We start from the raw sequence: 27,559 nt of genomic DNA on the forward strand, positions 1-27,559 counted from the left end.
GCTTGGAGCAACCTGGGATAGTGGAAGGTGTCCCAGCCCACGGCAGGGGGTGGAACAAGATGAGGTTTAAGATCCCTTCCTTGTGTAACTGGGCACCTGCAGCATGTCCCGCTCTGTGCCCAGCGCTCCGGCCCCCAGTAAAGGGGGTGCCTGGGCCGGTCTATTGCTCCCTGTGGGAATGCTGCTGGGGTGATTGCTTTTCCTTTGCCAAAATAAAAGCTGTGACAACCATGGGAACAGAAGTCAGAGGGGCTGGTGGTGCAGGAGCCAGCACTGGCCAGGACACCTCGTGCCCTGCTAACAGACGGGCTCCCACTTGGGCAGAACACATTTTCCTCCTAAAAACCCTGCTGACCGAAGCACCTGCTCAGACACCCCCTTCAGCCTCCCAGGGAGCGTGTCTGCTGTGCCTGCTGGGACCCCCCGGGTGCCAACCCTCACCACCACCCACCTTCTTGATCTTCTTGATGTCGCTGTCGTCGTCACTGGGCGCGCTGCTCTGGCTGGCCTGGATGCGCTCGTGGTCCTTGAGCAGGGATGCGATCTGTGGGCACAGAGGTGAGCAGCTGCCTGGTGCCGCCCAGGGGCCAAAGGCATGCCAGGGGCCGAGGGCATGCCAGGGGCCGAGGGCATCCTGGGCACCGAGGGCATCCCAGGGGCTGAGGGCATCCCAGGGGCTGCCCCTGTGTAGGGGAACAGTGTGAGCCTCTGGTTTAACAACAGACACGGACACATCATGCTGGATCTGCCTTAACGGGCATCACAGACTCACAGAACCACAGGCCCACAGAGTATTTCAGACTGGAAAAGCCCTCTGACATCATGAAGTCCACCTGATCACAACACTGCCAAAGCCACCACTAAGCCACCATTGTCCTCAAGTGCCACATCCGCATGGCTTTTAAATCCCTCCAGGGATGGGGACTCAATTGGTGGATGAAGCAGATGAAGAAACCTGCCAGAGCTGTCAGGGCTCCTCAAACTGTCCCCAACACCTCAGTTGAGGAGTACCCCTGAACACACTGCCAGCACCGGGACCTGGAAATCCTGCCGGGTGCCCAATCCAAACCCCATCCCTGTTCCCCAAAAAAGCCTTCACAGCGAGTCAAGAAACACAACTTGGAGAGAAAATGGCAGAAAAACCTCGAGCATTTGGACCCCAAAATGTGCAGGCGGGGAGCAGCCCCCCCAGCCGTGCTTCCCGCACATGTGGGATCATAGCCATCAGCTCCCGGGTGTTGATTTCGCTGTTTCTCCCTGTACTTTCTCTCCCTCCTCTGCTCATCGTGTGTCCCGGCCCCCACGGCCAAAACCACTTGGAAAGTGACAGGAAAAGGCAAGAAAGCAGCACATGTGCCATCCAGAACGTGGGAAATTGGGAAAATGTGATCTGGATTTTGATTTTATAGAAGAGAACAGAAGAAAACAACTTGGAAAGAGGACTCTCTTGTGGGGGGAAGATGTCCCATTTTGGACAGAAAGGAAAAAAGGTGGAGTTTGGTGTCTGGACTGTTTGGAAAAAGCAAGAACACGCCAGAGCTGGTGGCCACAGGCTCATGGTCACCGAGCCAGCTTCTACACATCTGTTTCACCACATTTCATTATATGGATCAGATGTTAGAGGAGATTTTAGAGCTTTTTGCTTTCTATGTGCTCTCCCAGGGAGCCCTGAGTCCTCAGGACCCGCTCCACACCCCCTGCACTGAAGGTTTTGTGGGCACCAAAGCCACCCCCTGCCAGGATGGAGGGACCCACAGAAGGGGGTTGACAGTGCCATGGTTTTATTCTGGTTTCCTTTTTTTTTTTAAATTGAGTGAGCAAAATTTCCACATTACAGTAGGAGCTGATAATTTGATCCCTGCTTCAAAGTATGGGGAAGAGTGAAAACCCCCACACCAACCAAGGTGACAGCAGTGTGTCTGAGCCTGGGGAGGAGATGCTGCAGCTGTGCTCAGCTCGTTCCAGGGATCACAACATCTCCCACCTCCCTGGATCCAGCTCCTGGGGGTGCTCATTGTCCTGCCTTGGTCCCTCAGGGGGTTGGGGATCACCCTGACTTGGAGGCTGGACCAGACCTGGGGAGCAGGATCAAGGTCCCAGGAGAACACCCCCCAAATGGGGGGCACAGTCTGCAACCAGGGCAGTTTTAGGGCTGATCTGTTCTGCTGGAGAGCAGAAAGAGCACAAAGCCAGCACTCCTGGGAAGGGTTTGTGGCACCTCAGCCCTGCAAGACTAAAAGAACCTTCAGCACACCCCAGCACATGGTCAGGGATTGCTATTGACCAGCCCATTTGAACCCAAAAATTCAAAATTTAAGGAAAAGCCCACCATTAGGACAGGTGAAACCACCCCTGCCCTCACTGTCTCTTCAGATACCTCTTCTGGGGCAATTTTGAGGTTTTGAGTGATTTGGCATCGAGGTCTCAGCCCTGCCAACCCACTCGTGGCTGCCCCCACCCCGATGCCACTGCCCACCCCCCTGCCAGGCAAGAGGAGGGGGCTGGCAGCAGCACCGGCTCTGGGGTGTGCCAGGGTGCCCCACGCTCACTGTCGCCACTGCCCACCCACCGCAGCAGCAGTGCCAGCAGCACCCGCAGGCAGAGCCCAGGCGGTGAGGGGCACCCAGGGGGCACAGTGCTGCAGGGCAGAGCCAGGCAGCACGGGGGTGGCCAGGAAACAGGGGATACCCCGCTGCCGAGCATCCCCTCTGCCAGCGAGCATCTCCCACAGCACCAGGCAGCCCTGTTACCACCGAGGTTTCTCCCTCTGCCGAGCATCCCCAGTGCCACAGAGCAGACCCCCACCGAGGAGCATCGCCCCAGTGCCAGGCATCTCCTGAGCCTCCTCCTCCCAGGTGCCCCAGGGACACGCGTGTCCCTCGGCACCGTCTGCTGAGTCATCTGTGCACCTTGCTGCTGTCTGCCATACCCGGCCTCGTGTCACCCTTCCCACACCCGGCAGGGAACTGCTGCCAGAGCTCCCGGGGCACGCTGCAGGCAGGGGCTCCCCGGGCTGATCCCACAGGATTGCACAGAGCAGCATCCGTGTGGTCACAGCGCCGAGCACAGCGAATCCCTGGGGTTCCGGGGAGCACGAGACACCCTCTGCCCCGCTCAGGTGTGCCCCACTGCAGAGCTGCCTCCTGCTCTGGGATCCCAGCATCAAAGGGACGTGGAGCTGCTGGAATGATTCCAGAGGAGGACACGGAGAGGGTGGAATAGGAGGGTCTGTAAGATCCCTTCCAGCCCAAACTGTTCTGGCATTCTAGGACACAGCGACTGTTTTCTTCGCTTACAAGAGGCAAGGACCAGCCCCGGTGCTCCTTGCTGGTGTGAACTCTTCCCTATTCCAACAGCTTCCTGGCTCCAGGGATCATCTCAAGCCCCCCACACGCACAGTGCTGGGATGGCACAGCTCACAGCCACTTGCTTCATCACTCCTGCCAGAAAAATCCCCAAGGGGGGGGGCGATGCCCTCACCCCTCCTGCAGGAGAAGGGCCAGCCCGGTGTCACTAAAAGAAGCAGAACCACACCAGCGGTGCCACCCCCAGCCCCTGCCCACACGGGGATGCCACCCGCCCTCCCACGGGTCACCCCAGGAGCGTCAGTGCATCCACAGGGCAGCACCAGGCGCTTCACCTCGGCCTTGAGGCGCTCGATCTCGATCTCCCCGTCCTCGATCTGCTGCCGGAGTTGCTTGGCAACGGTCTTCTCCGTCTCCACGATCTGCAGGAGATGGAGGTACTTCTGCATCAGCGCCTCGTGCTCTGTCGCCAGGTTCCTGTAGCTGCAGCAGACACGGCCGTGAGCATCCCTCCCCTGCAGACCCTGCCCCGCGGCCCCGGCATGCGACCCCAGCATCAGGGGCTGCGGTTTGGCAAGGGCTCCTCCTTCCCAGGGCCTCTGGCTCACACCCCAGCAGGGGGAACAAAGCAGGGGGCAGTTCCCACAGCTGGGAATGCTGCTGCTCAGAAAGGGCCCATCTGGTGAGGATACGGGTTCCCACAAGGGGCAAACGGAAAGGACAGAGCAAACTTTAATGAAATCAGAGGAGACAAAAAAGATCCCCAAACACCCATGGACGAACCTGTCACCTGCCACATTCCAAGAGTTTAAGAAGAAGAAGACCACATGTGGCGCAAGCACCTACAAAGTCCTACTCTTGGCAGGGGCTGCAGGGGATGGTGTTTCTCCCATTCCCTGCACGCAGCTCCCACCTGATCCCACACCTCGCTGCCAGCCCAGCACTTCCTTCCCCCGAGGGGCATCTGCACTGTGCTGGCTCCTGACTGCTCTCCATGGCAGGTGGGCTGTGCCAGCACTCCCATGGCACAGACAGGATCCTGGACAAACCCCTTCCTGACCAGGTTTGCTATCCCAGGTGAATCCCTTCCAGATAGGCTTTGAGCCTGAGGGTGAATCAGGCATCCCTCTGGCACCAGGCTGGGACAGGCACTGCCAGCCTGCCAGGGTGACCAGTTGCATGGGACAGGGATGGGAATGGGGACCGGGGAACAATTGAACACAGCCCCCACTCAGCATGAGGGTCCCCACCATGGGGCTGGGAGGCAGAAGTGTCCTGCTCTGCCTGCTGGCAGCGTCTTGCCCCCCCCAGCCACCCTCAGCACGGCTTCACCTCGATCCCTCCCCACACACACACAGGCACAGGGCACACCTGGCGTGAGCTATGGCTGCCACCCACTCGTCGCAGTCCTTGGCATCCTCGGTCCTCAGCTCCAGGGTCTTCTGGTTCTCATGGTTGAAGTTAACAGTGAAGTAGTGCTGCGGGGGCGAGCACAGGGGTTACGGTTATGCCCCACACAGGGCTGGCAGAAAGCACTTCCTGACCCACCACAGGTTGGGTCGTTGAAAAAAAACATGTTTGGAAACACCAGGAGCCCGGCCACAACGTGCTGCCCTCAGCACAGCCATGCCACTGGCGAGGAAAATCCAAGAGGAAATCCTGCTGGGCAAAGACCCAGCTTCAGGAAAACCTAAATCTACCAAACCCACTTAAGTCCAGGAGGCTGCAGTCCTGAATATGTGGCAACCACCCTGCGGACACCCTCACCTGGGGAACGGGCAGAGGAGCAAGGATGCTGAGCTGGAGCTGCATCCACACCTGCATCCACAGGTTAATGCTTGGACTCAATGGTCTTAGAGGTCTTTTCCAACCTTAATGATTCCTTGATCCTGTGATCCCTGCCTGCATCCCTGCCTGTGTGGACAGCGAGCCCCTCGGGCACACGCTGGAGCCCCGCAGCCGCCCGGGAGGTGATGCCGAGCAGAGCCCGGGTCCCTCGTGTTGTGCTCCCCGGGGCTCCGGGGGGTGGCCACAGTGTGGGGCTATTTTTAGCCTCCCTTGACATTTCCAGTGTTTGTGCTAATTGTGTGCGGTGCCGCCGCCGCCGGGTTTGTGCCGCTCCTCTGCTTCCCTGCAGTCTCCAAGGAAACAGGTACCACGCTGCAGTGCTGGATACTGCCTGGAATAACTGGGCTAAACCAAACCCACTGGAACGAGCTCATCCTGACATCATCTGCTCCTCTGTTGGGTTTCATGAGGGACCTGAATTCACAGGTAAAAACTGCCTCAAACCCAAGGAGCAGCAGCCTGGTGGGACACAGGCAGCCACCAGCTGTGCCACGTGTGCCATGAAAACATCGATGGGCACCACAACGCTCTACCCTTCCCATCCCTGATCAGGCCCAGGGTGTTGGGAAGAAGGACCCCTGGAGGGCACAGGAGGATCTGAGTGAGCCCAGGACGATGGGGAGACAGGGCATGGCTGGCACAGCAGCACAGACAGACCCAGCGCCCACAGCCCATGCCCACCCAGGGCCTCAGGTCTCAGGGTGATACCCTCGGAGCTCACCCAGCCCCTCCAGGTCCGGCAGAGGAGGAGAGGGGGCCGGGAGCCCACGCTGCCCATGGGCACAGCAGAGCCCGCCTTCAGAAGCAGCTTTCACCTTTGGGGAGAAGCTGCAGGGCCCTGGTGAAGATGCAGCTCCTTCACTTCTGCCGCAGATCCTTTAAGTGCAGATCTTTTACTGCTGATCCTGTGGACAAACTTCCTCCTTATGGCGCCATTCCCATGACAAAACACCATCATCCATCACACACCCCAATGTCAAACACCATCATCCATCGCCCACCCCTTCCCTGGCCCACCATCCTCAGGCTGCCCAGAGCTCTGTGTCTGCCTGCAGGACACCTCTGGAGCTGCAGCAGCTCCCCAGCCTTTCGCATCCCACCCCCTTTCCCTCCCTCCCACTCCCAAAGGCTTTTACTGGCAAACAGACAGCTCCAAGGGAAAATTCACCAAAAATTTGTGGTCCTTATGGGTGTTGTTGTGTACCCCAGCTTTACACCCACCTCACATCCCTTCCCTTGTAACTGCATCAAGAAGAGCTCATCAGGTTGGCAAGGCTGGAAATGCCCCTCTAAACACCAGCGAGGTGTGGGGGAGCCCCTTCTAGGCCCTGGTGCCCCCAGCAGTTCCTGGTGCCACAGGAACAAACCCCCCCGACAGCACAGTGCGTGCACATTCCCACTCCACGATCCAACACCAACAGCCCGTGCTCGGCTGAGTCCCCATGGGACCGGAAACATGGGGAGACACTTCCAGGGGTCCCCCAAACCAGTCCCTGCCTGCCAGGAGGGCATGAGATAGCGAGCCCTGGGTTGTCCTTCCCAGACACCCGTGTGTGCTCCCAGGGTCCTGTGGGGATGGCACCGTGCTGCTTTGTGCTGCTGCGGGTGAGTGCACCCACTCAGAGCCCCGCATCCACAGCACAGCCTGGGTTAGCATCCTGACCTTCCCTGTGCCCTGGGAAAGCAGCAGATTCAGGGCTTGGCAGAGGTTAAAACTAAGGGGTGCACAGCCCAGGACAGGAACGGGGGCAGGGACTGGGGCAGGGATCTAGAGCAGGTACCCTGGACAGGTGCCCACCCTGCCCCACTGCCTCTGCCCATCTTCACCCACTCGAGGCACCTCCCAGCACATCAGCACCTGACAGGCAGGTTTTGTCAGACAGTTCTGGCTCATCCAATTTATACCCAAAAACTCCCGAAGGTTTTGTCAATGGCAGTTGCAAGGCTGTTGGCAGCAGAGCTGATGGCGAGGGGTGAAAGCCCCCCACTGCAGAGCTGCAGCCAGGACCCCTCGATCCCCCGCCTGTGATCCAAACCTGGCCCCTGTGAGCACACGCACCCCACTCCATGTGTTGCTCCAGTTTATCCCCACACAATTCCCAGGAAGTGCAGCGTGCTGGGAAGGAGGAAGTTATTTTCTATTTGAATAATAAAACTCCCACCACCTTTTATCTCCGCCTAAAAGATGATTCCTCTCTGTCATCACAGTGACACATCGCACCAACAGCCTGGGAGCGCTTCCTGCGGCACTTGCTGGGTCAGGGACTGAGGATCAGATCCGTGGACAGGACCAGACCCGTGGATGGGACCAGACCCATGGGCAGAACCAGCACAGGACCAGCCACTCTTGGCACGAGGCAGAGTGCTGGGAGCATCAGGATGAGCCCCCAGCTCCATCGCGGCCTCAGCCCAGCATCCCTGGAGCAGTTTGTGCTGCCCAGGGCAGGGCACCAGTTACCCACAGCGTCACTTTGCTTCCCCTTACACCCAATTTTTGTTCATTTATGACCTCACCAACTCCCAGCCCTGGAACTGGACCCCCCTCATCCCAACCCCTTCCCTCTGCTCTTGCCAAAGCAAGCAGATGCGATTCCTTGAGGAAGTCCCTCATTCCGGGGTGTTTTCCAGCCTCTCCTATTTCCATGGTGCCTTCTGAGCCCCCGCTGTGGGAGGCACATCACCCGGTCCCCGGCGCTGTGGGATGCGTGGCCGTCTGGCACCGCAGGATACACAGCCCCTGGACCCCGCCTCCGTGGGATGCCCAGATACCCGGACCTCAGGGATTTCCCTCAGGAAGCCCCAGGGACACGGCAATTCTGCCCGAAATAATGACGCGGGAGCGTTCCAGGTCACCAAGGGAAACATTAAAGCACCTCCAGGCGCCCCCACAGCCCCGTGACCCCGCCGGGCCACAGTCACCCGGCTCCCCGCGGGCCACCCAAAGCCCCGTGACCATCACCCGGCTCCCCGCAGGCCCTGCCTGCTGCGGGGGGGATGGGGGGGAGGGGGGCGGCATTACCGAGGCCCTTGATGTGCAGAAAGACTCAGAAATAAATTCAAATAATCTCTAAAGCGACACATTATTTCCAAAATAGAAAATCAACCTTTCATAGAATTTTTTAGAATTTGCAGAAGGGCGTTTTTCAGCCTGAACAACCCACCAGACCCCTTGGGATGTTGTGGTTGGGGGTGGGTGCTCTCCCAGCACCCCCACGCTGGTCACTGCATGTGTGAGAGTGGGGGGACCACGAGAGAACCCCCCAGTGACACCAAAGCAGTGACTGTCATCCTTTCCTGCGTTTTTGCTGTGCCATCATAGGGGTCTTTTCCCCCCACAGGGATGCCCTCCCATCATCCCTGGAACTGCCTGCCCTCCATCCTCCCGGAGTGGGCAGATCCACACCCGCTGGTTTGTGAAGCTGATGGTTATTCCAGCTGACACAAAGGGCAAGAGGAGGAGAATTTTCCTGCTCTGGATGGATGAGTCTAAAAATCCACAGCCAGCCATGGCAGCTTTTAACATCCCTGACCTACATACTATGTGCTCTGGGAAAACAGGACCTCGGAGTTGGATGCTCCAGCAGCTCATTTCCGTGCTGACAATAAGAAAAAATATCCCAGTGGCTGCAATTTCCTTCCTTTGTTTCGGTATGGGCTGTCAGGATATTCGGAAATGGATACTAGAGGTGAGCATCACCTGTGTGGAGCAGGCTCTGGAGTCATGCACAGAAATATTCATAACATAATTAAAATAAGTCAGTTTTCCCTTGATTTTATCTGGTGCTGCTGGCAGGCGGGCATGCAGGCATCGCTGGGACCAACACCATGAGCATCCCCCTCACTCAAAAATCTCCACATGGCATCACACAATATGCTAATTAATTAAAAACCCGTTATCCCAACGCTGATGAATAGTTCAGGTTTAAGTCCACAAATTATGATTTACAGTCCCAAAAAAATCAGATTGCATGGAATTACATTCAGGTAGAAGAATTTTCACTGCTCCAGATGGCTGATGCCCATGGACCTGCAGCCAATGCTGGGATCTGGGGATGAAGTGCCTGGGACATCAATCCTAAAGTTTGGAATAGCTTGGGAACTGCCCTGCTCAGGATGTCCATGGGTGACCTGCTCAGCCCTGTTCCACTGATGGGATCTGTCCCCTCTGACCACTCTCCACAGCCCTTTTGGGGGTACCCAGGTGAACCCCCATGCAGGGACGGGCATGGCTGGACCCCATGGCCCCACTGCTGCACCTTCAGAGAGCTGCCCAAGCTCTCCCACTGCCAGGAGTGGCTCCACCAGCAGGGCCTGGGGCTTGGCTCTGGGAGAGCTGGAGCTGCTGGGCTGGCAGGGGCTGCTGCAGGTCCTCAAGGCATCCAAATATTCCGAGCTCCACTCCCCCCCAGCACTCCCAGTGTCTCAGGAATGGGGGCCACAGGACAAGGTGCCCTCGGTGTTCCATGGCCCCGTCCCTGGAAAACACTCTGGAGATGGGGAAGGAAATCCCCATCCATGGGCAGTGCGTGCTCAGGAGCAGCCCCAGCTGGGGGAACACAGCTCAGCTCCGGGGCTGCGGAGCCTGGAGCCAAGGGCTCTGCATGGGGCCACTGCCTGACTCAGCACCACACTGGCTCTGTCTGAGGGCTCCTGCTTAGGAACAACCCATGGCACAGGTCTGGAAACTGGCCCAGGCTGCCCAGGGCAGTGGTGGAGTCCCCATCCCCGGGAATGTTCAAAAGTTGTGTGGATGCAGCACTTGGGGACATGGAGCAGTGGCAGCCTTGGCAGTGCTGGGGGAAGGGTTGGACTGAATGGCCTCAGAGGGCTTTTCCAACCTTCGTGATTCTGTGATTCTAAATCCAACTCCAGCCTGGATCCACGGAGCAAACCCAGCTGTGATTCCTGCTGCCCAACCGATGTGCGAAGGAGAGCCCTCACCCGACGCTGGGGCCTTCCCCGTCTTTGAGGTTGGGGTCAGATCAGCTCTGGACCTTGCACCTGCCCAGCTCCTCTACTGGGATCTCACCTTGGCCCACCTGGGGCACCCCACAGCCTGCCCACCCCTCCGAGCACACAGGGACAGGGAGGGGAGATGTGATCATGTGAAGCACATCTCAGCACTGTCACCCTCGGGGGGCCGGGAACAGCAGGGCTGTGGTATGACACGGCCCAGACACCACAGCAGGGTAAAAAGGGGCTTCAGCCCCACCCCGGCTCATCCCAGCACCGCTGGCACTGCTGCCCCGAGCAGCTGGGTCACAGCCTCCCCAGCCCCAGTCCGACCTCACGGACTCTTCCCCAGGGCACAGCCTGACCTCACCCCGCAGGAAATTATCTTCCCCATCCAACTGGTTGGAAGGAAAATTCATTTGTGGAAAAACATAACAAGAGCAGAAAACAAAGTTTCCAGAGGCAGCAAATACATCTTTGGTGTTCCAGTTTTCCACACATCTTTGCTCCCTTATTCTCACATATACCGGCACTAAAATTCACTGTGTTCCAGGAAAAATATCCCCCCAAAACAAAATGTGTGTACACTAAAAGAGGGGGTTTGAAAGCCCCACCTCTTGAAATTTCTCCTTTGCAGAGAGTTGGGAACCTTTCAGGCTCCTCTCCAGCAAGGAAGGAATCCAAACCCGGAGCTCCTCTGATGCAAGGAACACTGTCCTCAGAGCTCCAGCTGGAACTGCACAGATAGATAAATACCCTCAGAATGTAATTAATTGGGATCACAGGCAATACTAGAAATTTCCTCAGCACCTTCCCTTTAGAGGATGCTGGGCATGGCTGGGTTTCAGGTGAGCCTGAAGCCGAGGCTTTCCCTGGAGTGGGGAACACAGACCCTGCCTGGAGCACGGCCTGCCCTGTGTGCCGCCTGCTCCTCCCGCCCCGGCCAGGCTGCGGATCTGCACCATCAATATTCGCCGCTTATCTCATCCCTGGGCCATTAATTAGCTTGCAGAGCAGCGGGCGTCCAGCGCTCCGTCTTCCAGTCCCATTTGGCCTAAGGAATTACACAGAATTACAAGCCAGGCGCTGGACCGCGGCAAATCCACGCGGAGCAGCAGCAGGGGATGTATTTGCTTGCCATGGCAGGAGCTGCCTGTGACAGCAGCCCCTCACTTGCAGCAAGGATCAACACCCTGGGTGCATTTTGAACCGGAAAGGGGATGTGACATCCTCCCCATAGTGTTTGCATGGTGGAAAATCCCTCCTGCACAAACACGAGGACCTAGAGCCTCGATTCCAAGCTTGATTCCAACCTGGCCAGGAAGGCTGATTGCAACCTGGCTGGTAAACTTCATGCAAGCTGAACTGGGAACACACATCTGTTACTGAAGGGACAGCAGTGGCAACCACAGCAGTGTGACCCCTTGCAACTACAGACCCCCCTCGCTGCCACAGCCCCCGAGGTGCTGCACCCCACGGCTGGGCTGCAAGGAGCCCCCGCTGGGCAAAAAACACAATATGTTCCTCTTGACAGGGAAATATTCCTGTGCTCCAAGCCAGGAGGAAGGGGATGTGCCAGGGAGCAGTGGTGCTGCATGCCTGGTTCTCTTGGCAGGGTTTTCCAAGTGCCAGGAATAGCCAGAATTAAGGGGCTGATTTCCTCGCAGGCTGCCCCATGCCCTGGGGTGCCCGGCAGGTGCCTCAGGTCCCATCCTGCAGTCTGCCGGCAGCACTCCCAGCGCCTCCCCAGAGCCTGCTCAGGCAGGAATTATGCAAGCCCTGCAGAGCTGGACGCAAAACGCGAGGTGCCTCCCGCAAGTGCCCAGCCCGGGATGGTGGTGCCGGGACCCTCTCCCACTGCTCCCACTGAGGGGCCCCGGTGCCGCTGTGCCGCGGGCACCCACAGGGCACACGTCCGCGCTCCACACACCACCAGAGGGTCAGAGGGTGAATCCAGCTAGCTCCTGTCCACGCTAATGAATCTGGAGGTGGCTCTGGAAGCGATGGATGGGGATTTGCCCCCGCAGCTGGAAGCCAGCCCTTCTCCCCCCTTCCTGGCACCATCCCATCTCTCCTGGCTGCTACGGCGCATCCCAGCTCCAGCAAACCACCCCAGACAAACATGCCAGGGGCTGCCAACGTCCATGCCGTGCTGCTCCAGGATACCCTGCCCAGTCGAGAAAGGCACAGCTGGTGGGCCACCCACCTCCGAGGCCCGCCAGGGGCTGTGGTCCTCACGGCTGGGACCACAGCAGCCCTGGGGCTGGGGGACACCTGGATCTTCCCAGGGCCTCGCAAGGGCTTTCGTGTTTCCTCGCTGATCACCCGCAGACATCAGCAGTGGCAAAGGGCACTGGAGCCCAGCGCCAGCACGGGGGTCTCAGGGGACCCGCACTCTGCTTGTCCCCCCGCCAGGGGTGGAGATTGAGGTGCAAACCGCACACGTGGCGAGCGGGAACAGGGTGAAATCTGCCTGAAAACAAGGCCCTGAGCTGCCCCCGCCGAGCACCACGCACCCATCGCAGGCTGCTCACACCGCTGGGCTGGGGGAGTTGCCAAGCACACCACGGGGGCACAGAAGGGAGCAGGCGGGGTGTGGGAAACAGCGAGGCCGCGTAGCTGGGGCCGCCCCACGGGAGCCCCGGGGTCCCCCCGCCGGGACCCCAAAACCCCGCCGGGCCGGGGTTGGGGGGGGCGGGCGCGGGGCTCTGCAGCGCCAAGCGCGGCCGCTGGGAGGCGCCCCGCAGCCCCGCGCTAATTACTGGCGGTTAATTAGATGGGAGAGGGAGTGGGGGTGCTCCGGACAGAGCCCGACACCCCCACAATGAACCCACCCGCTGCTCCCGCACTGCAGCCTCGGGAATCATCCCCCTTCCCCTGCACAGACCGGCCTCATCCTCACCTCCCCACCCCGGTCACGCGTGGGGCAGGTCACGGGCACCGGAAGCTTCCGGGGGTGCGGGCCCTGGACCCCCGCGGGCCATCCTCCCTCCCCCTCCGCGGGGCCCCCCTGTCGCCCACCTGCTTCTCCAGAGAGTCCTTAGCCGAGAGGGGGGGCTTGGGAGAGGGCGCGCGGTCGCAGACGCAGCCCTCGAGCAGGTAGAGCCCCGAGGGCCGGGAGCTGGAGTCGGTCTCGAAGTAGAAGAGCATGTTCTGGAGCAGCGCGAACCACTTGGTGTGCCATTTCGTGTTGTCGGCGCTCCGCTTGCTCAGGTATCCGCGCCGGGCCCCGTCCTTCTTCGCCAGCAGCCCCAGGTGGGCGACGTGCCCGTCATTGAGCCGCATCCCCTTCTGCATCCTGCCGGCACCGCGCTCACATGGCCCCCGCCGCGGGCGGGGCCGCGCCGAGCCACCCCCGCCGCCCCCGCAGACCCCGCGGTCCCCGCAGCATCAGCGGCCCCCGCTGCCCCCGGAGAGCCGCCGGGCGCTCATCCCGTGGCCCGGCCCCGCTGAGCCCCCGGCCCCGGCTGTGTCGGTGAGCGCCGCGTCCCGCACCCGCCGCGCGGAACCGCGGACGGGCGGGGCGAGTGACGGCGGCGGCACCGGGGACCGTCAGCGCCGAGCGGAGTCGCGCCGAGCCGAGCGGAGCCGCGGCCCTCCTTCCCTGCCTCTTTCCCGTGCCTCCTTCCCTGCCTCCTTCCTTGCCGCCGGCTGCGGGGGTGGTCGCGCCGCGCTGCGCTCGCCGGGGCCGCCCCCGGGCCGCGGGATGCCGGGGCCGCCGCCAGCACCGTCACCGTCAGCACCGCCAGCGCTCCGCTCCGCACCGCGAGGGAACTCCGCACCGAGAGAGACCCCCAGCGCGAGAGGGAACCCCAGGCGTGTGGGACCCTCGGGCCGGCACGGAATCCTACCCACAGCTGGAGCCCCGGGCCGAGAGAGACCCCCCCAGGCACAGCCAAAGCTAAGAGACACCTCCAGCCACACAGAACCCCGAGACCGAGAGGGATCCCTGGGCAAATGGGACCCCTGGGAACAGCCAGAGCCTCAGGCCAGGAGGGACCTTAGACCAGATGGGAGCCCTGGGAAAGTGGACCCCAGGCCAAAAGGGACCCTTAGGCAGGGGAGGACCTTGAGACAAGTGGCACCACCACGCAGAGCAGAGGGACTAGTTCTCCATTCATTTCCGTTTGTCTCACTCTTGATCCCTCTTCTCCATCCCGGCCCTTTCTCTGCCGAGCAGGACAAAACTGGGAAAACCGGGCACTTGGAAAACTGAGCGCTGGCTGCAGCTGAAGCTGTGCAGGGAAGAGAGTGCCCCGGTGCCTCTTGTATTTCAGGGGCTGCTACAGCCAGGAGTGCTGGGTCAGGCAGATGCCACAGTGATGGGCACCAAGTGTGAGACCTGCAATGTGGCACGTCAGTCCTGCGGCAGAGGAGCCAGCCCTGACCTGAGCCCCAGGTGTGACAGACCCACTACAGACAGGGAGGACAGCAGGACAACCCTGGTCATTGGCTTTATTTCTGCTGAAAATGCTGGCAGAGCTCCAAGGAACCCAGTGAGGTCACAGGTTGCCATGGGAACGGGAGGGAACAGGCTGGAATTGGGAAGGGTGCTGGCACTGCCAGGATGGAGCTACTTGGCCTGGGTTCTGCTGGAACACGTGCCCATTGCCACCTCAAGGGACACGGCCTGAGGCCTGCTGTCACCGGGTCAGCGTCAGAGAGGGGCAGAGTGGGAATGTGGCCACCCACTGCCCTGGCCCCCGTGCCCCTCCCACTTCTGTCCCCAGCTGAGTGTGCCCCTGTCCCCAGCTGCAGGCAGATTTGTAGCTCCAGGGCTTTCCCACCAGCATGGCCAGCTCCCCTCCATCACCAGGGCTCCCTCCTTTTCCATTTCTCCAGCCTCATCAGTGAGGTCCTTCATCCTTTTTCATTGCTGCAGCCTCTGCTTGGGTGAGAGATGGGTCCCAGCATGGGGCAGAAGGTGCTCCCTGGGAAAAACCTATCCCGTACGGAACAGTGCAGTGGCACAGAAAGAGACCCTTTGTGAAAGCCTGCAAAATCCTGGTTGAAATATTAGCTGGGAAGCTGGCATTGCCAATTATTCCCATACTGGATGGAAGCTGCCTGACACCCTGGAGCTGCCAAGCCCCCTGGGCAGCCATGGGGCTGTGTCTGGAGGTGCAGTGTGCTGGGGGATGTGGTGTACCTGGGCATGAAGTGTGCCCAGTGTGCCCGCTGCTCACAGGTGACGGTCCCACTGTCCTAAGGACAGCAGCACTGCTGGCACTGGGGACAGGCGGCACTGGGCTGTGCTGGGGTTGGTAGCAGGCACAGCCTCTGGACTTCCCAGTAGTGTTGGTTCAGTTCAGACTCCCTTTGGAAGATACAGAGGGTGATGGAAACATTGCTGAGAGCTTCCAAGGCTCAAGCCTTGGAAAGTTTGATTCCTGGAACAAAGGGAGGTTTGTTTCCTGCAAGTGACGTGGCATCGATCAATGGGGAGGTGTTTGCATTGTGACCCTCCTGGTCCAGCTGCGAAGCGTTCCTCACACCTCTGAGAGCCAGCAGAGTCAGCCTTGGCATGCTGGCCGTGGGACAGGGAGTTTGTCCAGAGTAAAGATTGCCAGGGTTTCCAAGTGCTTTAATTGCTGTGGTTTCTTTGCTCCTCGCTGAAGTGTTAAACAAATACAACAGTGGTTCCTGTGGGCTTCCATCCCATGCACAACCTGAACAGATCCACAGGCAGTGGGAGCAGGAACTGCAGCAGCACCCGAGGGCACAGGGCTGCTGGCATGGGAGAACAAGGGGCCTGGGATGCTGCTCTGGACAGGGGAGGCTGTGGGGGAGCTCTGGGAGTGGGACAGTCACCTCAGAGACCTCTGAGCACTCAGTGATGGGGTGTAGGGGACCAGAGCAGAGCAACCGCTGAACCAGGAGGGAGGAGGTGAAGGAGCAGGGAGACGACACCCACAGCATCTTAGGGTCTCAGTCAGGATCCACTGCCCTGATCCCCCAGTGTGGCACAGGACAAGTCTCTTGGTGCCCTCACCCAAAGCACTCTCTCATCTTGGGGCTAAAACAAAATCTGGCGGTGCAGCCAGGGCAGGGTGGGGGACACCCGATGCAGTTGGTGGCTGCATCCTTGCCATGCCAGGCTGGACAAGTGCCACCAGCCTCACCACCAGCATGGGCGTCACTTCCCATCCCTCAAGTGCCACTGGAGCTGAGCAGGTTCAGTGCCATTTGCATGCGGTGCTGGGGGGCATGGGGATGTCAAACTGAGGGCTCCTCACAGCACAAGGAGCCCGTGAGTTCATTAGGCCAATTTATCACTTAGCACCAAACCCTGGTGCTAAGTGATAAATTGGGCTGGCCCCAGGAAGGGTCGGCTGTGACCACTCCCTGGGGCCACGGGCGGCCCCACTACAGAAACCACCTCACTGTTGACATTTTTTAACGTCAGAGCTCTGGGACTGTGATCATGCAATGCAAAATTGTCTCAGCAGCCCTTTGAACCACTAAGCTGTTCCCTGGGAATCTCAGCACCAGGGATGACAGCCTGGTAATTTATGCCAGCAGCTCTCACTCACTCCTGAGCCCATGAAGAGGGCTCTGGCACCACTCCTAACTCCTGACTGGGGTGCTGGCTTCCTCACCTGAGAGATGGAGGGGAAGAATTGCCTCCCCACATTGCATCAAACCAGGGCTTGCTGGCATCCTTCACCCCAGCGGGGGTGTGGGACAGTGTGAGGGTGCACTCAGCACTCAGGGTGTCAGACCTGCCTTTCCATGGCACAGGGGTGACCCCTGCCTGCTTCAGGCAGAGCATCCCCAAGCAGCCCTGACCATGATGGGCAGCTTCTCTTCCCATGGGGGCAGCCTGTCTCCTGGGGTCACCAGTGCTGTGGGTCTCTGGTGGGTCTGTGCATCCCAGCTGGCCACAGCTGTCCCTGTGCCACCTTGCTCCACTGGGACAGTGACACAGCATCTGCCCAGCCCAGCAACAGCACCCAGTACCTGGGCACAGAGAACAGTCATCTCCATTCTGGGACAGGGGCAGGTGGAGGGGAAAGACACCAAGCACCCCGCTGTGGACTCCGAGCCCCTTGGGGTGACATAAGGCCCTGTGTCACCCCAAGCACTGCCCCAGGGCTGCAGGAGGATGCCCATGGCCAGGTTGGCCATGACCTCATGCAAATTGTTGCTATCTCCACGGAGAGCTCCTGGGGGAGCACAGGCCATCACCGCGGGCTGTGTCCTGCTCAGGACTGGGGCTGCCCCACACAGAGCCCTGGCCAGCACTGAGGGCTGGTGCTGGGCACCGAGCGGGGACAGCGAGGGCACTGGGAGCACAGGGGAGCAAGGATAGGGCTGGGAACTCCACCAGTGCAGGTGGTGTGTTCAGAGCACCCCCACGCTGGGCCACCCAAGTACCACAGACACCTTGCAAGTGCACCCACAGCAGGAATTTGGCAACTGGGTATTTTTAGGCACTGCTGTGTTTCGCAAGCCCTCAGAAGGTGTTGTAGCTAAGAGGGGTGTTCTGTAACCGTGTGATGCTGCACTCTACAGGCCGAGGTCCCTGCTATTACATATGGGATTTGCCACCTGACAGACAGAACAGCACTGAACCCGCCCGGATGCCAAAGCTTCGGGATTTTAGAGATCCTTCCTGTCCCTACAGGTACAAGATATCATCAGGCACACCCATCCCCACTCCCCATGTCTGGCTGTATCACCTGGCTCCAAGCTGGAGCCCAAGTGGAAGGTGCTGGTGGCATGGCTGGATCACCTTGGACAATCTGTCCTGGGGCTGGACACACCATGTCCAAGCAGGTAATCCCCAGGCCCACCAGGATTAGCTGCAGGGAGCAAGGCCAGCACTGCAACTGCTGCCAGCACTCCTGGGAAGAGCCCTGCTGGGTTCTTGCACACCAAAGTCTATCGCTAATTAAGGATTTAATATCCAAATCTCTAGAACTGACTCATTCCTTATTGTCACCAAGAAATCCTTTCCCCCTGTCTCTCTACCAGCCAGTTGGGAAGACAACAAAACACTGGGGTTCCTGCTATGAGGTGATGGCTTAAGGAGCTGCAGAAGCCGTAGGACTTGGTTTGGGGGTGAAACAGGCCCTGATTGCAGATGGCACTCAGCACACTGGGTGACGCAGGAGGCCGTGGGCAGCACAGGGTGTCACTCACTGAACCAGTTCTTGCCCCACTTGCTGCAGGGCAAAGGCTCCGCAGTCACTCCCAGCGTGAGCCGCTTACAGGACACTGGGATTATCTGCCCCAAGGGCACGGTGGGGACGCCCATGGCCACAACAGGGTCATCCCACATCCCTTGGACCCCGGGCCACAATCAGGGCTTCCAGGCAGGAACCACAGCCCCATGGAGCTGGTTTGCCTGGCAGCTGTCCCAGGAGCAACCAGACAGGGTGGTAACACTTACAGGGCTCTGCTGCAGCATCTGGCTGCACCTGGGGAGGAGCCAGGGGAGCCCCTGAAATCCTGAGAATGCAGCCCCAGAGATCATAGAATCACCAAGTGATTTGGATCAGACGACCTTAAAGACCATCCAGTTCCAATCCCCTGCCAGGGAGGGTCCCAACAGCCGGGGACACACCCCAGGGTCAGGCAGCATCACCTTCATCATCACCCACAGTGAGTGGGGAGCTCAGCAAGCTGCAGGAGTTCCCGCTCCCTCCCTGATAGGGAATAAATTTGGGTAATTCCACTTCCCCCATCCAGAAACATCCCCTGCCTAGGCAGGATCCCCTCAGCCTCAGGGGCTCAGGATCAGACCCCAAGCAGCTCTCCTGCCCACAGCACACGGTGCCATGGCTGCAGACAGGGCAGTGACAGTGCCCACATCCCCCAGCACCCTCAGCCCATGGGGAACGATGACCCTGCTGGCCCACGCTGGCCCTGGCCCCAGACACACGTGGCTGCTGCTGTACCCGCCTGTGCAACGCACCAGCAACGCACTGCTCTGCTCCTGGGATCCACGTGGGATGGGCTCGGTGCCTCCCTGGGTACCTGGCACCTGGGCACCTGCGGGCCCTGGCACCACTGGCACTGCGAGAGGAAAAGGACTCGCAGGGTTGCAAAGGCTCACCACTGTGCTGGGAAGAGGAATTTGAGCCTTTTTTGGGAACTTGCCAGATCCCCAATGCATCTATACCAGCCTAACCCACCTCACCCCTCGGAGGCAGGGAGAGCACCCCAGCTCTCATGGGCAGGACCCCCAAAGTAGCACCTCCCAAGGGGTTGCAGCAGGAGTGGAGGTGCCCCCCTGAACCAAGACCTTTCATTGCCCCTGTTTCCTGGAATGGAGGCAACTGCTAAAGTCTCTCCATCACTCATTAACTTGTTTAATTACAGGGGGGCCAAAGACACCACCCTATTTCCCAGTTCACCTTTCCAGGAAGAAAACGTTGTCCCCACGGCCCCGTTTGCACTTTACCCCTTGTTACTGCCCCTTGTTTCCCTGGAGGAAGTTCTACACATTTTTATGGTCCCTCAGAGAATTTTTGGGGGTTTTTGTGGACATAGTTGGTCACTCAGGGATGTGGGCCACCCTTCTCATTTGTTTTCCATGGAGAGCTTTGGGTGACACAGCTCCTCACCCTCGCAATGACAGCGCACAGACAGCAGGAATTTGCCCGAGGTCACACAGCTCATCCCTGTCAGAGCAAGGAGAGGCCCCAGGTTCCTTTGTCCCCGCTGGGTGTTACCTGTGGCTGTGTCAGGAAACGGGCGCAAACACGGGCAGGGAGTGGCGAGTTCCAGAGCTGCCCCAGACCCACAGCAGAGGGACCCAAGCCCTTCTCTGGAGCCCAGAGGGAAGAAAGTGCTGAAGTTTGGCAGCCATGGCCGGGTTCCACGTTGCAGTGGGATTTGCTGTAACAGATTTCCATCAGTCACAGGAGAGTGATGGATTTATTTTTAAACAGATTAAGCATCTGCTGCTGACAGAGCACATCTCGGCACCGGCCAGGCAGCAAGCAGTGCCCGTGGGGAAAAGGCAGTGGGAAAACCCCGGGAAGGCAGTGGCTGAGCTTGGCTGGCTCAGAAATATGTTTTAAGATCATTTGAAGCCAGATGTGAGTGTCTTGTCTGGGCTCAGTGACACCGGGACTCCCAGGGGTCTTACTGGCAGGGCTGGCATGGCCATGGGTGCAGCTGCTGGGCACTGAAGGATGTTTTCCTGTCCACTATAGAAACAAACAAAACAAAACATTTGCTAATTCAGGGAGATTCTTCTGGATAAGGCAAATTAATCAGCTGTGATTCATTCTCCTGCTCTCTCTGGGACAGAGGCAGGTTGGGGATTAGGGAGCCAATGGGAACACTGTGGCCATGGGAATGGGCGCTGCAGAAGGCTCAGCCCCTTGGGTCTGCCAAGAGCCACAGGCTGCAGCACTTGGGGCAGCAGAGGATCAGTCACAGCCTCCTTCAAGCATTCTGATGATCCCAGAACTAGCCGAGAAACACTTAGGAGATGGTTTGTTTAGTTCCTGTTCCCAGGCACAGGGCCTCTCCAATGCCTCCCATGCAGCTCGAAGGGAGATGGAGTATTTTTCCTGTGTTACTGCTGGATCCATCATTCACTAAAAATAAAGCTGACTTTCCTGCAGCGGGTAAAAACCAGTGATAAAAATCCCCATGAATACTTCATCGGGCTGCCTGCTTTCCCATGGATTTTCTGTCGCCAGGAGAGCGTTTCCAGCAGCCGTTGATGCCTGGAAACCAGGACTGGGGGGAATCCAAATCAATCACGTCTGAAAGAGGGAATTTTCTACTAAAGCCTACTGCTCCCAGTGACATTATCGATGTAAGAGCTCTGGCAGCGGCTGGAGGGAGGGTTTTACCCCAAGACAGAAAGTGGGGGGTCAGGGAACAGGGCTGGGGTATGCCAGAACCTTCACCTCCCCATCTGGAGGAGGGAGGATGTGCTGGAGACATAGGGCAAGGAAAAGCAGCAAGGCAATGAAAATTTGGCAGGGAAGATCCAACTCCAAAGGTACAGGAAGCTGTCAGAGCTGCAGGGACGCTGGAGGCCTTGCAGAGCATTGACCAAAAAGGTTTGGAGAGCTGATCCTGCCGTGGGGTCAGCGCATTCTCCCCTTCCTGACAAGCTGCGCCTCGCGGTCCCAGCTCAGGGGAGCCACTAGACCCTGTCCAGTGTCCTGGGGTTTTCCATCTCACCACATCGTTGGGGACACCCAGCACAGAAGGAAAAGGCTCCCCCTAAAATGAGGCTTGAAGACCAACATCCTCATTGCCTCGTGTCTGCCTGAGCAGACACTGAATCATCCCGCAAGCTGGTATTTAAAATAGCAGAACTCCTGTTTTTAGCAAGAGTATTGCTCAGCCCTAAGAGGAGGAAGAGGCTGTAGGGGATCTGCTCGCTGCCTCACTGTGCACGGCCGGGCACCACGGAGGCAGCAAAGGTTTTGCCGAAGGGTCCCCGAGGGCTTTGCCGCACGGCTCCCGCACAGCGCAGGCAGCTGCCCGCAGCCTCCGGCCCCGCTCCGGTGCTGCCTCACGGCTGCTGCAGCTCACAGGGGCCACCAGAGCCCTTCCCTTGGCGGTGTCCCGGTGGCAGCGCTGTGCTGGGGGCAGCCGTCTGCCGGTGCCGTGCCGAGCGCTGCCGCAGGGACAGGTACGGCTCGTCCTGCCTGACCTAGTTAGCACTCGCGGCAGGGAAATGCGGCTCTGGGAGAGCAGAGCCTGCTCAAATCCAACAGAACCAGCGGCATTCCTCCCTCCCTGCTTCTCTCGCACAGGCAGCCCCTGCAGGAGTCCCATTTCATCTCCCTCAGTGCCAGCGCGATGGGGCCGGAGGATTCCATGGGTCTGTCCTGAGACCCTTCCTGCACTCAGGCATCCTTCCCAAGGCAAGGGCACACAAAGCCAGACCTACTTTCCATCAGCAGGCCAGGTCCTGCCCCAGCTTGGCCACGCTTCTCACACACACAGAGCAGCATTAGCTCTTATCAGCCACAGCATCCAGAGTGGTTCCAGGTTTGCCATTCCCTGCTAAGGGATGATTTCCAGTGCCTCCTGCTACCAGGCAGCTTTGTTTCATATAATCACAGAATGGTTTATGTGGGAAGGGACATTGAAGCCCATCTCATTCCACCCCCTGCCACAGGCACGGACACCTTCCTCTATCCCAGGTTGCTCCAAGTCCTATCCAGCCTGGGCTTGAACAGTTCTGGGATGGGGCAGCCACAGCTTCTCTGGGCACCCTGTGCTAGTGTCTCACCAACCTCACAGGGAAGAATTTCTTCCTCATATCTCACCTCAACTGACCTGTTTCCAGGTCCCTGCCTTCATACTTCTCCAAACCACATGTTCAGACAAGCCAGGCTCTTGCACAACCTGGGTCACTCCACCAGTGTTTATGTAACCCGGGAGCCTCAGCAGCAGTGACCTGTTTCCCTTCAATTTGCTTATCAAAAAGCCAAAACAGGACAGCAGTAGGTGCCACCGGGATATCGGCTCAGGGCAGGTGCTGGCATCACCTGGGAGCACATTTCAGCTGCCCCAGAACATCTGTCACGCCCAGCACAAGCATCCTCTGCAGCACACTCAGTGCAGAGCTCACCTGGCCCCAGACAGGCTGCGGTGGAGATCACCTCCGAGAGGAATCCACCAGTGTTCCTGATCATCTTCCATGCACAGCTAGAGCTGCAGAGAGAGATTCCCCTGGGAATTCCCTGCTCTTGGCCCAGGTGGTGCCTGTGCAGCAGCATCACCTGCCCCCAAGCCTGTCCCAGGACCCACAGACCCCACTGCATACACTGGGCAGCGTTTGCCCCTTTTATACCTGAAAATGACCCAGAAATACCCACAGCAATGCTGCCTGTGCCTGGTGTATTGCCCCTCATGCACCTGGGAGTCCATTGCTAATGAGCCTTCAGCTCTCACCAGGTGGCTTCCTGGCTTGGAGCTGTTCTACTCACTGATCCCCCATTCCAGAGTTTCCCACTGGTACCATCAGCCTCATGCAGACCTGGCAGGACCTGTCTCAGTCCCTGGAGAAGAAACCCAGGCAAAGTGGCTGGAGAGTGGAGCCAGCAGCAGGGCAGGATGCTGGAAAGGGTTGCAGAGTGCACACTGCATCCCTCCTGCTGCATCCCTCCTACATCCCTTCTGCATCTCTCCCTCCTGCTGCATCCCTCCTACATCTCTTCCACTGCATTCCTCCCCCACCGCATCCTTCCTGCCTCACTCCCACTGTCCCAGGCTGAACCCATGAGAGGCAACTCCTGTGCCAGCAGGAAGGGACCCGAGGGAGTTAGTGTCCCTGGCTGCTGGGTTTGAAGCAGGGGGGCAAATCTCTGTCCCCTCCAGCAGCAGGTTCTGGGGAGCAGAAGCAGTGCAGAAGGGTGGGAGCATGTACAGGGGAGAGTTTCTTCCCGCCTGTGGCAGCACCTCAGGGATTGTTGTTTAGTTTAGGAATTAATCCTGAAAAGCCGAACATCAAACAATCCTTTAAAATCTCACTTACCCGGTGTTTTTGTGTTCAGAACAGTGACACAATGACTGCAGCCTTGGTATCCAAGAGCTCCCCAGAGCCTGGCACCACATGGACAAGCCAGATTTCTGCTATTCCAAAGCCAATTTTATCATCACAGCAGAATTTTATTTTTTTCCTGAGCTGGTGTGTTCATAATGGTGTGAAACCAGAAAAAGCAGGAATTCTTGCACTGAGGAACAGCAGGAAAAATACAGTGCAAAGGCCCTAGGTTTTGCCTGGCAGTGGAATGAGGGAGTTTCAAATGTCAAACCTGCTGAGCTTTGCTGCAGCTGAAGGAGCCCGTCCAAGCTGTTGGAGGTGTCACCGCGTTGGATTTGGTCTCTCTGTTCCAACTGACTTCAGTAAATGGCAAAAATACGCCTTTAAACCCCAGCCGTTGGCAGCGTCGGCTGCACAAATAAATACTCTTGTCATCGCCTGATTTTTTTCCCATTTTCCAAGTTAAAAATGTTCTGGATGCCAAATGCCACCCGTTGGACCCATCCCTGGGTGTGCACACAATTAGCAGGAACACCAGGCCAGGAACAGGACTGGGGGAGGTGTAAATCTGACCTCAGCATCACTGCACCTTGGCTAACTAAAATGCCGTTTAGAAAAAAGGGAGGTTTTTTTAAACCCCAACTAATTAATCTGCCCAAGAGTGAAGCAAATTAAATATCCACTGGAAAAGTCAGTGTGGGACAAGGGCAGCTGTGCCGCTGGTCACACCGTTAGCAGCACGCGGTGACAGGACCCTACAACATCCTGCACGTGCCCCTGGTGGATGGAGCCAGCCCCAGCTCCCGTGGGAGGAGGATGCTTCCGGGAGTGTCCGTCGCCCCCGGCCACTGCTCTTCCCGGGATGCGCTGGGGGCACAAACACAGGGACTGCTTGGCATCCCTGGCACCGCAGGGCACCGACTTCCTCTGTGGTCCCAAACACACAGGGAGGGGTCCTGAGCTCTGAGAGGGGCTCAAAGGAGCTGCCAGAGGACGGGCGCCGCCCCCATGGCGAGCCAAATCCCAGCAGCTGCGCCAGAGGGAGAGCGGCCGGGGCAGGATGCGCTGCTCGGATGTGCTGCATCCTTCTCCTGTCGATGCCCGGAGAAGGGGGCAGCTCACCACGTCACGGGTAAACACAGGCAGATCTGCTCGCACATCTGGTCCAAGTTCAGCCCATCCAGGAGCAGGGATTTGGGGAGCTGAGTGATGCCTCCCCACCCAGTGGGAGCGGCTGTCTGGGACTCCCGGCCGTGCCGTAGCTGCCCCGGGAAGGAGCAGCGGGAAAGTGCCAGGACACGGCATCGGTGGGATTCGGTCCATGGTGGGCTGGAGAGCACCAAAGCCGATGCACGCCCCCGGCCTCTCGCTGAGGCGACCATATATAGCTTGTCCCCGTCACCACAAGGCTGCCATGGATCCAGATTTGGATCTGGGTTCAGATCCGTGTTTCGATCCCGGCACCACTGCGGATTCAGCGGCGGCTGTCAGCGCTCATCCCGGCTCTTGGCTGCTGGGGGAAGCTCGTTAGCAAGTTGTCAGAGCAGGGAGCACTGGTGGATCTGAATACCAGATCAGGTGTCGGAGCTGTTTGTTTTGGGGATGGATTTGGGAATCAGGAGCCGTGTCTGTAATGAGCAGCGTGCGATGTCGGCCGTGAAGTTCAGGCAATTACAGCTCATGATTTGACAAAGCTGTTCCTGCTCCAGCCCTTGCATTGGATTCCTTCAGCCAGGGCAGGGTCACTGCGGAGCAGCGGATCGCTCCTGGCTCAGTTAGGAAACAGTGGGAAAGGTGAACTGCGGGTAAAGGCTCTTCCCACCGGCTGTGGATGGCAGTGCCAGAACGCTCCGACTCCTCGCAGGGACGTTCCAGCCCTGCTGCCATTACTGGGTCCCGCAGTACTGGATGGGCAGCCCCAGTGGGCTCCTGCTCCATCCCTACTCCATCCCTGCTCCTCCCCACTTCCTAACGTCAGTGGTGAATATAAAACAGCAGCAGCAGCAACCGCCAGCCTGTGATCTCGTTTGCAGCCGTCAGTGACAGCACTGAATTAGCCAAAAAAGGGGAAAGTGGTTTTAATTAAAACTAGTGCTGGAAGAGAATTGTGATTAACTGATGTCATGCACTAAAATTACAAATCCTGGGAGCATAAGTGACAGATAAAATAGCACAAATTGTTTACAATTTCATTTACTTAAAAAAACCCAAACAAACAAACAGCTGGAAACAAGCACATGACTTATTATAACAAATTAATTAGTTGTGAAGGGGGGTTCATGCAGAGGTGACCCAGTGCCAGCTGAGGTGCCCAACGTGTCTGTGCATGGCTGTGCCCTCACTGGAGCTGAAAATGTAAGGCTCGTGTCCATGTGCTGGTGAGGAGCTGGTGGCTGCCCAGCTGGTCTGGAGGGACCGGGATCTACTCATGGATGCTCTGGGGGCCACGAGATGCCCCCAGCGACAGCATGACTTGGAGCTGGTGGTGGCACCACTACCACAGCACGGGGAGGCTGCCGACATGCTGCTGTCAGGAGCAGCCCCATGAAGCTGCAATGTTTGCCCACACCACGCTGGGTTTCTATTTTTTGTAATTCCCCTCGTTTGACACATTTTGATGATGTTTCCATCCCAGTTGCCATGGTGACTCGCGTCCACTTCCCCACTGCTCTGTACATCCTTCTCTCCCAAGTGCTGGCACAGGAGACACAAAAGTCCCATTTGTGTCCCCAGCAGCCTGGTGGGGCCAGGAATGGCTTTTCTCCTTCAGCTGCCCCCAGCCTTTCCACCCCCAGGTTCCAGTAGTAATGCTTGGGAAGTTTCATCGATTCTCAGATTGGTTTGGGTTGAAAGGGACCTTAAAGCCCATCCAGTGCCACCCCTGCCATGGGCAGGGACACCTTCCACTATCCCAGGCTGCTCCAAGCCCCGCTGTCCAGCCTGGCCTTGGACAGTTCCAGGGATCCAGGGGCAGCCACAGCTTCTCTGTTGTGGATGAAAACTCACACCATGTGTCTGAACAAGGACTGCAGCTAAACCCTGAGCAATTCTGCTGGGACAGTGCCCAGGCTCCCAGGCCAGGATTGTCCCTGATCCCTGATTGTCCCAGAATCACTCGCCAAGGAGCCCAGGGACACTTTGGAGCAGTCCCTGGCAACCCAGCCCTGCAGGCATGGCTGCTTGCCCGCTGCCTATCTCACTGCCTGTCTCACTACCAGCCCCCTGCCAGCCCACTCCCCCCAGCATCCTCTGGAGACAGGAAGCCGTGACCCAGATAAGCCCAGTGGGTCCATCCATCAACACCCACCCACCCTGCAGTACAGGGCAAGGCTCGCCTGGGACCCTTCGGTCTCTGCGGGGTAGTTGGGGCAGCAGCTAGGGCAGCCCCCGTGGTCAGAGAACCCTGTGTTTGTGCGCTCTGGGTTCAGCCCCGGCAGTGCCCCACCTGCTTTTGGGGGTGAAGGAGCCGGGACGGGGCCCGCCTGGAGCCCTACCCCGGGAGCTCGGAGCAGAGAGCGTTGCTGGCCCTTGCCCCGGACACGGGAGGGCAGCCGGGCACCGCGCACGGAGCCTCACCCGCACCCCGCCACCTTTGGGGTGCCCCGCGGGGCTGGTCCCGCCCGGGCACTGAGCTCCGGCTGAGCTCTGGCTGACGGCGATTCCAGCTGGCTGAGCACATTCTGGTGCAGATTACATCGATGTTCCCAGGAAGATGGGCTGTCACATCTCATCTCATTCTGCATTCCTGCTGTGCTCTCCCCACAACCTGCCCTGCCATGGCAGCACGTGGGGTGCCAGAACTGCCTGGCTGCACGGGCTGTGGGAAAGGGTTAATGGACTCTGCAGTTAGTGCACCTTGGGGGGCACCCCAAAGCCACTGCTGTGCCCATGGTCCCACCAAAGTCACCGTGAGGCTCAGGGTCCCACCAAAGCCACTACAGCACCCACGGTGCCAGCGCCCAGGTTTGGCAGGCAGACA

General features: G+C 58.7%; 1 protein-coding gene across 2 annotated transcripts in view; it reads right to left on the reverse strand.

The window, feature by feature from the left end:
* The window catches only part of RASGRF1 (Ras protein specific guanine nucleotide releasing factor 1), a 29,927-nt gene extending 16,217 nt beyond the window's left edge, over positions 1–13,710 (reverse strand). For both annotated transcript variants that reach the window (XM_032122893.1, XM_032122892.1), the window contains exons 1-4: positions 13,128–13,710; positions 4,677–4,783; positions 3,641–3,788; positions 452–544 (exon numbers count right to left, since the gene is read on the reverse strand). In XM_032122893.1, coding sequence (XP_031978784.1) covers positions 452–544; positions 3,641–3,788; positions 4,677–4,783; positions 13,128–13,403 — 624 coding nt within the window. In that variant the 5' untranslated portion in view covers positions 13,404–13,710. The remainder of the gene's footprint in view (positions 1–451; positions 545–3,640; positions 3,789–4,676; positions 4,784–13,127) is intronic.
* Between the last annotated feature and the right edge of the window lie 13,849 nt (positions 13,711–27,559).

This window comes from Corvus moneduloides, chromosome 13, assembly GCF_009650955.1.
Source record: "Corvus moneduloides isolate bCorMon1 chromosome 13, bCorMon1.pri, whole genome shotgun sequence".
Classification (NCBI taxonomy): Eukaryota; Metazoa; Chordata; class Aves; order Passeriformes; family Corvidae; genus Corvus; species Corvus moneduloides.